The 18,452-nt window shown below is 37.6% G+C and overlaps 2 protein-coding genes across 8 annotated transcripts in view; one reads left to right on the plus strand and one right to left on the minus strand.

Annotated features, from left to right (window-relative positions):
* SFI1 (SFI1 centrin binding protein) overlaps positions 1 to 10,997 on the minus strand; it is a 41,090-nt gene extending 30,093 nt beyond the window's left edge. For 4 of the 6 annotated variants that reach the window (XM_067473342.1, XM_067473343.1, XM_067473341.1 and 1 more), the window contains exons 1-4: positions 10,520 to 10,801; positions 9,071 to 9,093; positions 1,660 to 1,782; positions 160 to 231 (exon numbers count right to left, since the gene is read on the minus strand). In XM_067473342.1, coding sequence (XP_067329443.1) covers positions 160 to 231; positions 1,660 to 1,782; positions 9,071 to 9,093; positions 10,520 to 10,546 — 245 coding nt within the window. In that variant the 5' untranslated portion in view covers positions 10,547 to 10,801. The other 2 variants (XM_060785211.2, XM_060785212.2) reach the window with 2 other exon arrangements.
* A 183-nt stretch (positions 10,998 to 11,180) lies between these two features.
* The window catches only part of EIF4ENIF1 (eukaryotic translation initiation factor 4E nuclear import factor 1), a 47,879-nt gene continuing 40,607 nt past the window's right edge, over positions 11,181 to 18,452 (plus strand). For both annotated transcript variants that reach the window (XM_060785209.2, XM_060785210.2), the window contains exons 1-2: positions 11,181 to 11,549; positions 18,204 to 18,286. In XM_060785209.2, coding sequence (XP_060641192.2) covers positions 18,215 to 18,286 — 72 coding nt within the window. In that variant the 5' untranslated portion in view covers positions 11,181 to 11,549; positions 18,204 to 18,214. The remainder of the gene's footprint in view (positions 11,550 to 18,203; positions 18,287 to 18,452) is intronic.

Genomic DNA, 18,452 nt, shown 5'->3' on the forward strand with positions numbered 1-18,452 from the left:
TATTAATATGAATAAACTAAGAACGAATAAAAATAATGTAAAATATTAAAAAATAATATTTTAAAATATTAATAATAAATTAAAAATTAGATATTAAGAATAATAAATGAATAAATAAAAATAATAAGAAAATGAGAATTATTTATCATCTTTCTAGACCTGGCTTTGGACGGCAGGATTCTCCCAAAGGTCTTCTTGGCCCAGCAATAAAGGAATTTCCTGGCTAAATGCCTGTAAAACAAATAAAAAATAAAATATTTCAAAGAGAAATATGGAGAAAATAAGTAGATTTCTGGCTATTATTTATACACACACACACACATGAAACTTAAATGAAATAATAGTTAATGTTCATTATATAACCAGCTTGGGTACACAGCGATGTCCAGGTTATTAGAAAAAGGCATTGTTCATTTTGGGGTGTTAGGTAATATCATTTAGTTAATTAGTAAAAGTATTTATCAGAAAAAAACAGTTTTTATTTTGTTTTTTAATGAATGCTCCCATTAGAAAATATATAGTGATGTAAGTGAACTGTAATTCCCAAAACCGTGGGTCAATTGTCCTCACACCAGACCCGTATGCAGTTGGCTCTTTGTCAGGCGGACTTTGATTATGTTTTCTTGGCCTGATAAAGGGAGTTGGATTGGAAGGCCTTAAGTATTTTCTGTTGGTCATGGGGGTTCTGTGTGGGAAGTATGCCCCGATTCTGTCGTTTGTGGGGTTCAGAATGTTCTTTGTAGGTGAACTGTGAATCCCAGTGACTACAACTCCCAAATGTCAAGGTCTATTTTCCCCAAACTCCACCTGTGTTCATATTTGTTTGAGTCCACAGTGCTCTCTGCATGTAGGTGAACCACAACTCCCAAACTCAAGGTCAATGCCCTCCAAACCCTTCTGGTGTTTTCTATTGGTCAAGGGAGTTCTGCGTGCCAAGTCTGGTTCAATTCCATCATTGGTGGAGTTCAGAATGGTCTTTGATTGTAGGTGAACTATAAATCCCAGCAACTACAACTCCCAAATGACAAAATCATAATTTTTTGAGTGATGGTCACTCCTTGTGTTGTGAGATGTTTTGTTGCCAAATTTGTGTGATTTCGTTCATTGGTTCTTTTATTTTTAAGGTACTTGTTATGCACTGAGCATTTATATATATATATATATATAGATATATATATAGATATAGATTGTTGATACCATATTGTTTTTGTTGACCCTCCTGTATGTCTTTGAAATATGGTAAATATTCAAAAACATGAAACCTACTTATGCCTCAATTCATGTAATTTTATTGGTATTTCTTTTTCTTTTTGAAATTTACCAGTAGCTGCTGCAATTCCCACCCTTGGCTTATATTTGAGTCAATAATTTTTCCCAGGTTTTTTGTGGTAAAATTAGGAGTCTTGGCTTATATTTCGGTTGGCTTATACTCGAGTATATACAGAAATAACATAACATTCAATAACATAACAATATAATATATAATACTTAAAATAAAATAATATTCATTATATATTTATAATACTATATGATAATAGTACTAAAATAAATATAATATAGGAGAATTATATATAATAATAATAAAGTGGAAGCAATCCATTGTTCATATATGGTAGTATGATAATAATAACAATGAATATAATAATAATAATATATTACCTGATACGCAGTTCTTTTAATCGCCCTCCTCGATTCCAGTTATAATCAACGCGATATAAAATCCGGCGATTTCTTCCATCTTCTTTAACATTATGGGATTTTTGGGACTTGGGGAGCTTCCCGCTTCAAAATAAAAAAAATTAACATTATTGTTATTTGAAACATAACAAGATGAGTCCACAGCAGAAAAGATCCCTCTGCTGGCTGTTGTATTGGATCACATGTTGGATACTTCCCAAGTGTCTAAGACTGTGTGATATATTGGCGAATAATGCTTGCAGATCCCAGTAAGGTGACCTTCTGCAGCTGGCAAATGGTAATTTTGTCAGCACCGATTGTGTTTAAGTGCAGGCCAAGGTCTTTAGGCACTGCACTCAGTTTGCCAATCACCACTGGGACCACCTTGACTGGCTTGTGCCAGATTATTATTATTATTTTATACAATATTTTTATTATGTGATTATTATAGTATACTTAATTATATTTATTTATAGCTTGGGGACTAGCAAGGGCGTTTGTCGGCTGGGTTCAGTGCTCTCGGGATAAGGGTGAACTACAAGTCCCAGATCCAAGGTCAATCACACCCAATCCTCACCTGTATGCACAGTTGGCCATGTTGGGTCCTTGTGTCAAGTTTGGTCCAGATGCATCATTGCTGGGTTTCAGAATGCCCCCTGGACCCAACTCCCACGCAGGTGGGTCAGTCCCCTCAAAACCCCTCCACTATGTTCCCTTGGTCATGGGGGGTGTGTGTGTGTGTGTGTGTGTGTCTATGTGCCAACTTTGGTCCAGGTTCATCATTCGTGGGAGACACAGTGCTCTGTGTATGTGGCTGGGATGTCCACTTTCACAGACATGCTCCCACTTCCACAAACAGCTATAGTTCCCACTGCCAAGGAGACACCAAAGGCCCTCCCTCCAATGACATTGCAGGTTATAGTGAGCACCACGAACATGTCCAAGAGCCCTGCCAATGTTCTCCACAAAACCACATTGCCCACCACCCAAGACGGACCATGGATGATGGGTCTTGCAGTACTTTCAATTGATGTCAGCTCCACTGGCTGCCGATCCAATTCCGAGCACAATTCAAAGTGCTGGTTTTGACCGATAAAAATCTATACATAGCATACATAGAATCAAAGAGTTGGAAGAGACCTCATGGGTCATCCAGTCCAACCCACTGCCAAGAAGCAGGAATATTGCATTCAAATCACCCCTGACAGATGGCCATCCAGCCTCTGTTTAAAAGCCTCCAAAGAAGGAGTCTCCACCACACTCCGGGGCAGAGAGTTCCACTGCTGAACGGCTCTCACAGTCAGGAAGTTCTTCCTCATGTTCAGATGGAATCTCCTCTCTTGTAGTTTGAAGCCATTGTTCCGCGTCCTAGTCTCCAAGGAAGCAGAAAACAAGCTTGCTCCCTCCTCCCTGTGGCTTTCTCTCACATATTTATACATGGCTATCATATCTCCTCTCAGCCTTCTCTTCTTCAGGCTAAACATGCCCAGCTCCTTAAGCCGCTCCTCATAGGGCTTGTTCTCCAGACCCTTGATCATTTTAGTCGCCCTCCTCTGGACACACTCCAGCTTCTCAATATCTCTCTTGAATTGTGGTGCCCAGAATTGGACACAATATTTCAGGTGTGGTCTAACCAAAGCGGAATAGAGGGGTAGCATTACTTCCCTAGATCTAGACACTATGCTCCTATTGATGCAGGCCAAAATCCCATTCGCTTTTTTTGCTGCCACATCACATTGTTGGCTCATGTTTAACTTGTTGTCTACTAGGACTCCAAGATCTTTTTCACACGTACTGCTCTCGAGCCAGGCATTGTCCCCCATTCTGTATCTTTGCATTTCGTTTTTTCTGCCTAAGTGGAGTATCTTGCATTTGTCCATGTTGAACTTCATTTTGTTAGCTTTGGCCCATCTCTCTAATCTGTCAAGATCGTTTTGAATCCTGCTCCTGTCCTCTGGAGTATTGGCTATCCCTCCCAATTTGGTGTCGTCTGCAAACTTGATGATCCTGCCTTCTAACCCTTCATCTAAGTCATTAATAAACATATCTCCTTCTACGTCCCACCTCAAAGTTTAAGATCTTCTGGGGAGGCCCTGCTCTCGGCCCCACCTCTGTCTCAAACACGCTTGGCAGGAACGAGGGACAGGGCCTTCTCGGTGGTGGCCCCCTGCCTGTAGAATTCACTCACTAGGGAAATTAGGTTATCATCATCCCACCTCACCTTGAGAAAGAAGGTAAAAACATGGATGTGGGACCAGGCTTTAGGGTAATTAGGCGGAAATGACAATGACAATGTTGACAATAGCTTGGAAATGGATTACGGATAAGTTAAATGGAGTACTCAAACATAGAATTCGGCTAGATAATGGCCACCAGACTGGTAATAGTTCAGTAGACTGCAACTATATTGTTTTAATGTTTTAAACTATTATAATTATTGGTGTTTCGTATTTGTGCAGTCACACCTAGGCACTTTAAGGTTGAAACTATGATGTGCTTCTTTCTTTAGCTGGGTGGACCGCGGGAGCCTTACTTTGAAGATCAGGAGTCCCAGCAACTAAGACATCTCCAGATTGGACATCAAACAAGATTTTTATTTTCTCAAAGTCCTTGACAGGCTTGGCACAACTTGTTGAGGTTACAAATACAAACAGTCAACTTATAAAACCATGTGGATGTTCCTTTCTTACTTTTCCCTTCAGCTGCTGAGTTAATTTCTTCCAATGGTAGAGAAATCCTGGAATACTCTCTACCCTAGCCCTGAGTTGCTATACTAGAAAGAGCAGGTCTTTCCTTATCTAAACTCAAAACTAGCTTGGAGGCAAAGCAGTTAGAGCTTCTTCCAATGGCAGAGAAATCCTGGGATATTCTCTGCCCTAGTGCTGAGTTGCTATTTTAGAAAGAGCAGGTCTTTCCCTATCTAAACTCAGAACTAGTTTTAAAGGCAAGAGGTTAGTACTTACAATGGTATGTCTGAGCTGGCCTGGCTTGACCACAAGCACATCGGAGTCTTTTGCTGTATACTGTAGAAGGCAGAAGAGCTTCTAAAATGGAGATTTCATCCCCAGGAAAAAGGGGCGGTCTCAAAATCAAAACGATACTTTTGCAAGCCAACAGCAGCAAAGACTTTGCAGGCTGACTTCAAGCCTGTGTCAATGGTTAACTATCAGGGTGTTGCTGAGTCTGTAACAACCCTGGAAAAAATGCAAAAGGGGTGCTATTTCCTACAACTATGGGACAATGCAAATCAAACAGTATTTTATTATGCGGCATCGAATTGTTGCCAACTGGAAGTTGCCCTGAGTCCCCCCCTCCCCACCCTCAAGATTGAGAAGGGCGGGGTAAAAGTGCTCGAAATAAATAAATAAGGCTCCCGCAGACCACTGCAACCCCCACCAATGACGTATCAGGACCAAACTTGGCACGCAGAGCTCCCATGACCTACAGTGCGTCCTGATGCGATTTGGGGGAAGGATGTACCGCAGATGATGGGACCTAAACTACCTTCACTCACTTCCTGAGACCACTGCAACCCCCACAAATGACGGACCTGGACCAAACTTGGCACACAAATCCCCCATGACCCACTATACACAATGCAGCGGTTTGAGGGAAGATGGATCACAGTACTTTCACCCGATTCAGCTCCCACAGAGCTCTGCAACCCCCAGGAATGACGGATCTGGACTAAACAAGGAGAAGATGGGGCAATGCTGTCAGGAGATTGGAAAAAGGGAGAACAACTTAATGCCTTCTTTGCCCCAGTCTTCTCACACAAAAAAGCCATTCTCAACTTCAGCAACATGGAGTGGATGAAGGATGAGGGGAAATCCAAACCCAAATAGGGAAACAAGTTGTTAAGGAATACGTGGCCACTCTAAATGAATTCCAGTCCCCAGGGACAGATCAACTACATCAAAGAGTATTAAAGGAACTAGCAGAAGTCATTTTGGAGCCACTGGCAACCATCTTTGAAAGTTCTTGGAGAAGTCTCAGCAGATTGGACGTTGGCAAATGTGTCTCCTATCTATTTTCAAGAGGGAAAAAAGGACAGTCCCAAACAATTGCCATCCGGTCAGCCTCACGTCAATACCAGGCAAGATTCTGGAATAGATCATTAAGTAGTCCACAAACACTTAGACAGAAATGCGGTCATCGCCAAGAGTCAACATGGATTGATCAAAAAGAAGTCATGCCAGGCTCATCTGATATCTTTTTTCAATAGTTACAAGCTGGATAGATGCAGGGAATGCTGTGGATGGAGCGTATTTGGATTTCAGGAAGGCCTTCCTTTGACAAGGTCTGCCATGACCTTTTGGCAAACAAACCAGCCAAATGTGGGCTAGGAAAGGCTATTATTTGGTGGATCTGTAATTGGTTAAGCAAAAGAACCCAGAGGGTGATTCTCCCCAATGCTTCCTCTTCACCCGGGAAAGAAGTGAGTGGAGTGCCGTAAGCAGGGTTCCGTCCTGGGCCCGGTTTGTGCAACATCTTTATTCCTGACTTAGAGGAAGGGTGGTTCAAGATTGGGAAAGGCGTACAGCAAGGCTGCATACTCTCACCCAACCTATTCAACTTGTATGCAGAATACATCATGCGATGTGCGGGGCTTGACGAATGCAAGGCTGGGGTGAAAACTGCTGGAAGAAACACTGACAACCTTAGATATGCAGATGATACCACTTTGATGGCTGAAAGCGAGGAGGAGCTGAGGAGCCTTCTAACCAAGGTGAAAGAAGAAAGTGCAAAAGCTGGGTTGCAGTTAAACATAAAAAAACCAAGATTATGGCAACAAGAATGATTGACAATTGAGAAATAGAGGGAGAAAACGTGGAGGCCGTGACAGACTTTGTATTTCTAGGTGCAAAGATTACTGCAGATGCAGACTGTGGCCAGGAAATCAGAAGACGCTTACTTCTTGGGAGGAGAGCAATGTCCAATCTCAATAAAATAGTGGAGTAGAGACATCACACTGACAATGAAGATCCGCATAGTTAAAGCAATGTTATTCCCCATAGTCGCCTACAGATGTGAGAGCTTGACCATAAGGAAGGCTGAGTGAAGGAAGATCAATGCTTTTGAAATGTGGTGTTGGAGGAAAGTTCTGAGAGTGCCTTGAACCGCTAGAAGATCCATCCAGTCCATACTTCAGGAAATAAAGCCCGACTGCTCATTGGAGGGAAGGATTTTAGAGACAAAGTTGAAGTACTTTGGCCACATCATGAGAAGAAAGGAAAGCTTGGAGAGGACAGTTATGCTAGGGAAAATGGAAGGAAAAAGGAAGAGAGGCCAACCAAGATGGATGTTTGGCATCCAGGAAGTGACTGGCTTGATTCTGAAGGAGCTGGGGGAGGTGACGGCCGACAGGGAGCTCTGGTGTGGGCTGGTCCATGAGGTCACAAAGAGTTGGAAACGACTGAACGAATGAACAACAACAGAGGAAGGGTGAGAAGGCATGATCATCAAGTTTGCAGAAAGGACCGAATTGAAAGGGATAGCCAAAACTCCAGAAGACAACAGAATTCAAAACGATCTTAACAGATTAGAGAGATGATGGGCCAAAACTAATACAATGAAGTTCATCAGAGACAAATGCAAGACACTCCACTTGGGCAGAAAAAATGAAAGGAGGGATGTCTGGCTCGACAGAACGACGCGCGAAAAAGATCTTGGAGTCCTTGTGGAGAAGAAGTTAAACATGAGCCAACAATGTCATGCGGCAGCTAAAAAAGTCAATGGGATTTTGGCCTGTATAAATAGGAGCTTAGTGTCTAGATCTAAGGAAGTTATGGTAGTCTTCTTTCTCTGTTCTGCCTAAGGCAGAATCACACCTGAAATCACACTGTGTCCAATTCTGGGCACCGCAATTGAAGGGAGATGTTGACTCTAAGCTGGAATGTGTCCACAGGAGGGTGACTAAAATAATCAAGGGTCAGGAGAACAAGCCCTATGAGGAGCGGTTTAAAGAGCTGGGTATGTTTAGTCTGCAGAAGTGAAAGCTGAGAAGAGACATTTATTTATTTATTTACTATACTTGTATACCGCCCCTTTCAGCCCGGAGGCGACTCGAGGCGGTTGGCGGGGATGAGAGCCATGGATCAAGACCTGATGAGGACCATGGATCAAGAGGTGAGGGGAAGTTGGAGGCGGAAGCAGGCTTTTTTCTCCTGTCCTGGAGACTAGAACGTGGAAGAATGGCTTCAAACTCCAGGAAAGGGAATTCCACCTGAACATTAGGAAGAACTCCTAACAGTGAGAGCTGTTCAGCAGTCGAACTCTCTGCTCCGGAGGGTGGTGGAGATTCCTTCTTTGGACGCTTTTAAACAGAGGGTGGATGGTCATCTGTCAGGGGGGCTTTGAATGCGATTTTCCTGCTTCTTGGCAGAATGGGGTTGGAATGGATGGCCCACGAGTTCTTTTCCAACTCTATTATTCTATGATTCTATGAAACTTGGCACACAGATCCTTCATGACCAACCGAACATACTGGAGGGGTTTGGCGTGGACTGACCTACCCTCGTGGGAGTTGTGATGGACTTGAACCAAGTTTGACACACAGACCCAACAAGGCCAAGAGAACATTCTGCATCCAGAGAGCATAATGAATCCCAGCAATGACAGACATGGTGTAATATTCATAATTATGTCATATTTATATTTATTTATTTAAAAGTTTTATATACCAGTCTTCTCGCCTCCAAGAAGGTACTCAGGCTGGTTCACAACATGTGTTCATATACAGTAATATACAATACAGCACAATGCATCATCATTATATATTAAAATATAAGTACAATAAAAACATCATCATCACATTACACAAGCCAAGTTGTCAATACAGTCACAATTCATCGCCATCCTTCCATGTGGACAAGGGTTATTGACTCAATCCTCAAATGCCATATATATATTACATAAAGATATATTCACATATTTACAGAAATTAAAACATGCTTTAAAACATAATATTAGTAATCAAAAACCATTATAAGGATTTAATTAAAAACAGTCCACTTCTTAATAACAATAAATACTGTAATACTAAAATAATGACTACAAAGAAATATTCAAATATATAACATAAATTATACATCATATAATGAAATATAGTACAAAATTAAAATTATACCTTAAAATGATAAATATGCATTAAATATTATAATAATGTAATATCATAATACATGTTAATATAATAATAAATGAGAACAAACAAATCATTAAATAAAACCTTAGGCCTTGAAATATTAAAACATTATAAGTATTTAAAATATTATTTTAGTATTTAAAATATTTTAATACATAAAATATGTTAATATTTAAATTATTGCTTCAATCAGATAAGAGAAATAAATCATTAAATAAATTAAATAAACAAAATAATGCTTTTTCTTACCTTTTCTTTGAGGTTTTCTCCATCTAAATAATAATAATAAGAAAACAATAAAATATTAAAATAATAAAAATAATAAATACATAATAAAAAGATAAAGGTTTCCCCTGACATTGTCTAGTTGTGTCCCACTGGGGGGGGGGGGGGTTATCTACATTTCTAAGGTGAAGAGCCGGCATTGTCTGTAGACACCTCCAAGGTCATGTGGTTGGCATGACTACATGGAGCACCATTACTTTCCCGCCAAAATGATACCTATTGATCGATTCACATTTCCATGTTTTTGAACTGCTAGGTTGGCAGAAGCTGGGCCTAACAGCGGGAGCTCACCCCGCTTCCTGGATTCGAACCACCAACCTTTTAATCAGCAAGTTCAGCAGCTCAGCGGTCTAACCCACTACATAATATTAAACTATAATAATATACTTTAATAAAATTATTGTTTCATCACTTAACTTTTTAAAAAGGGTTTAAGAAGTTATTGAAAGAAACAATTTAAATAATTTAGAAATACATTTAAAATATAAATATATAGGATAAAAACATAGAGATTTTAGGATATTTATGACATTGAATCTGACTTTTTTGGTTTTACCGGCATGTATAATCTACTGTCTAATGAACTGTATAATGGGCTTGAATTATTTTTAGTGTTTTAATGGTTTTTAATGCTTTAATTGTACTTCGAATTGTTTATTTGTTGACATCGTATGGTGCTTGTGTGAGGCCGCCCTGAGCCATGAAATAAATAAATAAATAAAGAATCAGTTTATATACATAGTAAAAATCTAATAATATTTAATAACAAATAATAATAATACATTTAATAAATAATAAATATGAATAAGAATCAATAAAATATTGATAAATAAATAAATAAAATAATATTAAAAGCATTTATTAATATTTAATAATAAATAAAATAATAAACAAATAAATTAAATATAATTGATTTAAAATTTAAAAACAACAATAATAAAATAAATATTTTAATAATATTTAATAAGAATAAAATATAGAATATTGAACTCCAATACTGGAGAATCGGTTTATACACATAGTAACAATCTAACAATATTTAATAAGAATTAAATATGAATACTAATTAATATTTAAAAATGATAAAATACGTAATATTAACATTATTCTTTAAACCATTAAAGACAAATGCACTTTAATATTAGTAAAGGTTTACTAAATTCGTTTAAAACTTTGTTTTTAAAATATTTAAATAATGTATCCATACCTCTATCTATCTATAATAATAACAATAATAATAATAATAATAATGACCACCTCAACAAAAGTTTGCTCTAGGCACTGTCAGGCCATTATATGCTAATCAAGGTGGTCAGTTGAAACATTCACACCTAGCTCCAGCAGACAAGAGTCCTTTGTCCCACCCTGGTCATTCCACAGGTATATAAACCCTTTTTCCTAGTTCCAACAGACCTCACAACCTGTGAGGATGCTTGCCATAGATGCAGGCGAAACGTCAGGAGAAAATGCCTTTAGAACATGGCCATATAGCCCGGAAAAACCTACAACAACCCAATACTAATTTAATTGGAGAAATAGCTCACAAGGCCTCCCTCCTTCCAACGAATTCAAACTCGGAGAGTCCAACTGTCTATCACAAACGCCTAAAGCAATCCCTTTCCCTTTCCTTATACAAGAAACTTGTTAGAGTAAGACTTTAGCAATCGTGTCCGCACTATGAAAAAAAAACCGCGCTTTCACCTAGCTAGGGTTGCTATGGCGACGTAGCGAAACCGTCAGGCGAACACGGAGGGCACCTCGAACAAGGCTGTCCAAAAGTGGGGTCCTCCGATAGGAAAGCGGTTGGGAGTTTGCGCATGCGCACGATGTCTTTCGAGAGAGGCGTTCAGTCGCTAAGGCGAGAGCACATGCGCAATGGGAAGAAGCGAGAGAAGGGGCAAAACAGTGCCGCGCGTGCGCAAAAGGCAGAACGCAGAGGGAGAGGATTACGCTGCGCGTGTGCAGCTGAGAGGCAAGCCCTTGGACATGAGGGCCGTGCTGCGCATGTGCACGGGGAATGAGCGAGGAAGCAAGCGATAGCAGTGACGCGCATGCGCAAAAGGGAGAACGCTGAGGCGAGAGGCGTGTGCTGCGCGTGCCCAAAGGGAATGAGCGAAAGAGCGCGCGGGGAGGGGGGGGCGGACAGCGACGCGCCTGCGCGGAAAGGAGACTTCTGCCCACCAACGGCGCCTGATCTTCCGGTGTGTCCCCGGCAGGCCGCCGTCATCGGCGCCTGCGCGGCGGGCATTAAAAGGGGACGGGGGGCGGGGCGCGGAGCCTTCCTTCCTTCTTTCCTGCCTGCCTTCTTTCGGTTGATGGCGGATCCCGAAGAGAAAGGAGGAGCAGAAGGCCAAGCAGAAGCAGAGCAGCGCTCCCGGGCAGGCTCCGGAGGACCCCGCAGGTCGCGCGCCCGCGCAGGGGGCCTCTCTAGACCACAGCCCAGGTAGGCTCTATGGTATGGGAAGAGGCAGAAGAAGAGCAGAATCTATTATCCCATTATTATTCTGTTCTAGTAATATTCTCTAATATTATTAATATTTTCTTCTATTATTATGTAATACTATTCCTATTATTTTACTATTATGTTCTATGTTCTATTATTATCTACCATTATATTCAGCTATTAATACAGTATTATATTATTTTATTGTTGTTATTCTACTCTATTCTATATATTCTGTCATAGCTCCAACAGACAAGAGTTCTTTGTCCCACCCTGGTCTTTCCACAGATATATAAACCCCATTTATATACTATTATATATATATATATATATATATATATATATATTCTATTTATATATTATTATTATTTAATTACTTTATTTATTTATTTACTTTATTTATATCCCGCTGTTCTCAGCCCTTAGGCGACTCACAGCAGTTAACAACAAGAACAGCAAAAATTCAATGCTACCATAACACGGTATAAAAAACAGTTAACATCATAACATATTATAGAAAGGTATACAATTAACAACAATATACAATTAACACCAATAGCCATTATTATTATTATAGAACAGAATTGTTGTTATTCTACTCTATTCTATATATTCTGTCTTAGCTCCAACAGAGAAAAGTTCTTTGTCCCACCCTGGTCTTTCCACAGATATATAAACCCCATTTATATTCTATTCTATATATATATATATATATATATATTCTATTTATATATTATTATTATTATTTATTTACTTTATTTGTATACCGCTGTTCTCAGCCCTTAGGCGACTCACAGCGGTTAACAACTAGAACAGCAAAAATTCAATGCTACCATAACACGGTATAAAAAACAGTTAACATCATAACATATTATAGAAAAGTATACAATTAACAACAATATACAATTAACACCAATAGCCATTATTATTATTATAGTACAGCACAACGACAGAGAGGAAACAAACAAGGACGTCTAATCACCTCTCAACGAAGGATTGCTCCAGGCTCTGCCAGGCAATCAAATGCTAATCAAGGTGGTCAGTTGAAACATTCACACCTGGCTCCAACAGACAAGAGTCCTTTGTCCCACCCTGGTCTTTCCACAGATATATAAACCCCATTTATATTCTATTCTATTTATATATATGTGTGTATGTATATATATATATATATATATTCTATTTATATATTTATTATTAATATTTATTTACTTTATTTATTTATTTACTTTATTTGTATACCGCTGTTCTCAGCCCTTAGGCGACTCACAGCGGTTAACAACAAGAACAGCAAAAATTCAATGCTACCATTACACGGTATAAAAAACAGTTAACATCATATTATAGAAAAGTATACAATTAACAACAATACACAATTAACACCAATAGCCATTATTATTATTATAGAACAGCACAGCGACAGAGAGGAAACAAACAAGGACATCTAATCACCTCTCAACGAAGGATTGCTCCAGGCTCTGCCAGGCAATCAAATGCTAATCAAGGTGGTCAGTTGAAACATTCACACCTGGCTCCAACAGACAAGAGTCCTTTGTCCCACCCTGGTCTTTCCACAGATATATAAACCCCATTTATATTCTATTCTATTTATATATATGTGTGTATGTATATATATATATATATATATATATATATTCTATTTATATATTTATTATTAATATTTATTTACTTTATTTATTTATTTACTTTATTTGTATACCGCTGTTCTCAGCCCTTAGGCGACTCACAGCGGTTAACAACAAGAACAGCAAAAATTCAATGCTACCATAACACGGTATAAAAAACAGTTAACATCATATTATAGAAAAGTATACAATTAACAACAATACACAATTAACACCAATAGCCATTATTATTATTATAGAACAGCACAGCGACAGAGAGGAAACAAACAAGGACATCTAATCACCTCTCAACGAAGGAGTGCTCCAGGCACTGCCAGGCAATCAAATGCTAATCAAGGTGGTCAGTTGAAACATTCACACCTGGCTCCAACAGACAAGAGTCCTTTGTCCCACCCTGGTCTTTCCACAGATATATAGGCCACTTTCCTACTTCCAACAAACCTCACTACCTCTGAGGATGCTTGCCATAGATGCAGGCGAAACGTCAGGAGAGAATGCCTTTAGACCATGGCCATATAGCCCGAAAAAACCTACAACAACCCAGTGATTCCGGCCATGAAAGCCTTCAACAATACATTGTCATTACATTATTTTATTTTATTCTATTCTTTTATTGTATTTTAATTCTATTCTATTATTAATATAATCCTCTATTCTATTGTTGTTGTATACTATTAGTAATTATTATTCTATAATTATTTTATTCTGGTTTTGGAGGGAACATTATTATTATCATTCTATTATTACATTTTCATATATTCGGTTTTTTTTTTTGGGTCGTGTCAGGAACGACAAAAATATATTCGGATTTTGAATGGTATTTCTGTTGTTATCACCCTATATTATTCTATCTATCTATATAAATAAAAATGTAATGTTCGTTTGTGGGATTAACCTAACTCAAAAACCACTGGACAAATTGACACCAAATTTGGACACAAGACACGTATCAGGCCAACAAGTGACCATCACTCATAAAAACAGCAGGAGAAAATTAAAAAGCAAAAAAAAAAATACATTACAACGCATGTGCAAAACCACATATGCATACAAATACATATATACACATACACAAATATATACAGGCATACATATATGCACACTCAAAACACATACACAGAAAGGGGGAAGGAAGGAAATAAGGAGAAAAACAGGGAGAAAAAGAAGGAGAGAAGGAAATAAAGTGAAAGAGGAAAGGAAGGAGAGAAGGAACGAAAGAAAGAGGGAGGGAAGGAAAGTAAGAGACAAGGAAGGATGGAACCAAAGAGCAAAGGAAGCAAGAAAAGAAACAGGTAAAGAAGGAAGAAAGAAGAAGGAAAAGAAAAAGAGGGAAAGAAAGAAAGAAAGGAGAGAAAGAGGGAGGGAAGATTGGCCACAGTAACGTGTGGCAGGTACAGCTAGTTATTATTATTATTATTATTATTATTATTATTCCTTTGCGTTCTTATATTATTATTCTATCACATTATATTATGTTATTCCATTTTACATTACATATTATTGTATATTATTAGATTATTCTGTATTAAATTATTACTATAGTATTATCACATCACACCATTATTCCATTTTACATGTTATGTTATATATTATTGTATTATAATATTATTATATGTTATATTATTTTAATATCTTATTTTATTATTATTATAAGAATGCTAATAAATAATAATAAACTTTATATCCCGCCTCCTTCTCCCAGAAAGGGACTTGGGGCGGCTTACAAGGCACTCCAAGTGCAGTATATAACATAAAATGATAAATGAGTATTAAACATTGCATAAAAATTATAAAAGCAGCCACTATCAACACATAAAATAAAACAACACAATTTTAAAAACGCAGGCCATCTGTAGTTAAAACTAGCTACCATCAATTCTCACCTAAAGTGTCAACCTCAGATGGGCCCATTTCAGCCTACTCGAGGCCAAAAGCCTGCTTAAAAATCCATGTTTTTAGGGTGGATGGGAAGGATTCAAGGGTGGGGACTAACCTAATCTCTTTTAGGAGGTTATTCCAGAGCCGGAGAGCCACTACAGAGAACCCCCCCCCCTCATCCCCACTTGAGACAGTAGTGAGAGAAGAGCCTCCCCTGCCTGCCCATCTCAAAGCTTTCATTATTATTATTATTATATTTTATCTTATGGTATTATTACATTATACTAATATTATATTTTACATATTAATAGATTATTATTATTATTATAAGACAGAATAATAGTGTAATGTGATGTCATAATAATAATATTATAACATAAAATAGAGTCATAATATATAATGTAAAATGGAGTAATACAATGTGAAAAAATAGAATAATATGCAATATAATTAAGTAATATAGTAATAATATAACGTGATGAAATAGAATAATATAAAAATACAATGAAATAATATTAATAATAATATATAATGTAAAATGGAATAATAGTATAATATATATAATGTAAAATATTGGAATGTAATGTAATACAAGGATAACAATATAAAATAATATTTAGTCAATACAATAACATTATCATATATTGTTATCCTTGTATTACATTACATTCCAATATTTTACATTATATATTTATTATTATACTATTGTTCCATTTTACATTATATATTAATATTATTTCATTGTATTTTTATATTATTCTATTTCGTTACATTATATTATACTATTACTATATTAGTAATGTGATATATAATAAAAATATTATGTTATAAGAATATCAGAATAATAATAATAATATGTAAAATGGAATAATAGTTTGATGTGATAATTGCCATAATAATAATAATTTAAAATAGAATAGTAAAGAATGCAAAATGGTGTAATACTATGATGTGATGATAACATAATATGTATTTTATTTTATAAAATTACTACTTTTACATTACATTCCTCCATTATTGTATTTTATATTTTATATTATTATGGTGTCACATTATGCTATTATTCCATTTTACATTACTTATTATATTTTATATTATCACATTATATTATACTACTGTTATATTACTAAATCGTATTATATAGGAGCCCTCTGTGGCGCAGTGGGTTAAACCGCTGAACTGCTGAACTTGCTGACTGAAAGGTCAGCAGCTCAAGTCTGGGGAGCGACGCGAGCTCCTGCTGTTAGCCCCAGCTCCTGCCTACCAGCAGTACAAAAACATGCAAATGTGAGTTGATCAATAGGTACTGCCTTGGCGGGAAGGTAAACGGTGCTCCATACAGTCATGTCAGCCACATGACCTTGGAGGTGTCTACTGACAGTGGTGGCTCTTTGGCTTAGAAATGGAGATGATCACATTGCCCCTGCCCCCTGAAGCGGACAAGACTAGAATTCATGTCAAGGGGAAACATTTACCTTTTAAAATTGTATTACATATTATCATTTTATTTGTTTGTTTGTTTGTGTATTTATTTATTTGAAACATTTATATTTGGCCCTTCTCACCCCGAAGGGAACTCAGGGCAGAGGACAACATATATATGGCAAGCATTCCATGCCAGGAAATAAAATAACTATAAATATACACAAAACGAAAATTGGTTATATCTACTTTAAAATCAGTTGTTTAAAACAGTATTTATATTCCGCCCATCTTACCCCGAAGGGGACTCAGGATGAATCACAGAACATACATATGCGGCAAGCATTCAGTGCCATTTTATACACAGCTAGACAGACAATTAGAAAAGAGGTATATTTATTGGCTTTCCCCATCTTTCGGCATCTTGCTCAGTTCTGGCCACGGTGGGCGGGCGCGGGGTGTGCTGTTGCTCCATCTCCCTACCAAAGAGCTAGTTTGTGACTTCCTCCTTGTGGATTGAATCACTGGCATTCCTTTTGGGTGTCTCAGAATACCTTTCCTGCTTTTTAATGAGCAGTACCTATTTATCTAATCATATTTTTGCTTTCTAACCGCTAGGTAGGCAGAAGCTGGGCTAAAGGCCAGGAGCTCAAACTGACCTAGCTTCAAACTGGCAGCCTTTTGACTGACAAGATTGATCACAGCTGGTGTTTAACCTGCTGTGCTAAAGCCAGCCCTTATAATAGAATAATCATTCTATTATTACTTTACATTCCTCTATTCCAGTGTTTCTCAACCTGGGGGTCGGGACCCCTGGAGGGGTCACAAAAGACCATCAGAAAACACAGTATTATCTGTTGGTCATAGGGGTTCTGTGTGGGAAGTTTGGCCCAGTTCTCTCGTTGGTGAGATTCAGAATGTTCTTTGATTGTAGGTGAACCAAAAATCCATAAATTACAACTCCCAAACATCAAGGTCTATTTTCCCCAAACTCCACCAGTGCTCACATTTGGGCATATTGCGTATTCATGTCAGCTTTCGTCAAGATCCATCATTGTTTGAGCCCACAGTGCTCTCTGGATGTAGTTGAACTACAACTACAAAACTCAAAGTCAATGCCCACCAAACCCTTCCAGTATTTTCTGTTGGTCATGGGAGTCCTGTATGGCAAGTTTGGTTCAATTCCATTGTTGGTGGAGTTCAGAATGCTCTTTGATTGTAGGTGAACTATAAATCCCAGCAACTACAATCCCCAAATGTCAAAATACCACCCCCCCCCAACCCCACCAGCATTCAAATTTGAACGTATCGAGTATTTGTGCCAAATTTGGTTCAGTGAAGGAAAATACATCCTGCATGTCGGATATTTACATGACGATTCAGAACAGTAGCAAAATTACAGTTATGAAGTAGCAATGAAAATAATGTTATGGTTGGGGGTCACTACAACATGACGAACTGTATTAAGGGGTTGAGGCATTAGGAAGGTTGAGAAACACTGCTCTATTCTATCTAATATTTTATGTTGTTGTTGTATCATCACATTATACTATTATTCCATTTTACATATTATTATTACATTGCATTCTTATAATATTTATCACATTATTTTATTATATTACTAAATTAGTAAAAGGGCCTTTTGAGTTTTATGCTTTTAATTGCATTTTCCCACTCCGTTATTAATAATTATTATTTGTATTCTCAGGCCAAAGAGTGATGGATAACAACACTGTGAATGGAGGCGACCCTATGCATGACCTCATGAGGTTCCCCCATTGCTACACAAAGGTCAGTCCATGCAGTCTTACTATATTACATTGTAATTAAATTGTAATATAATACGATATTATATGTTGTTATATTAAAATGCAATAAAATATATGTTGTTATATTAAAATGCAATAAATAAAATAGAATATAATATTATACTATAGTATGCTATATATAAATATTA

This window comes from Anolis sagrei, chromosome X (genome assembly GCF_037176765.1).
Source record: "Anolis sagrei isolate rAnoSag1 chromosome X, rAnoSag1.mat, whole genome shotgun sequence".
Lineage (NCBI taxonomy): Eukaryota > Metazoa > Chordata > Lepidosauria > Squamata > Dactyloidae > Anolis > Anolis sagrei.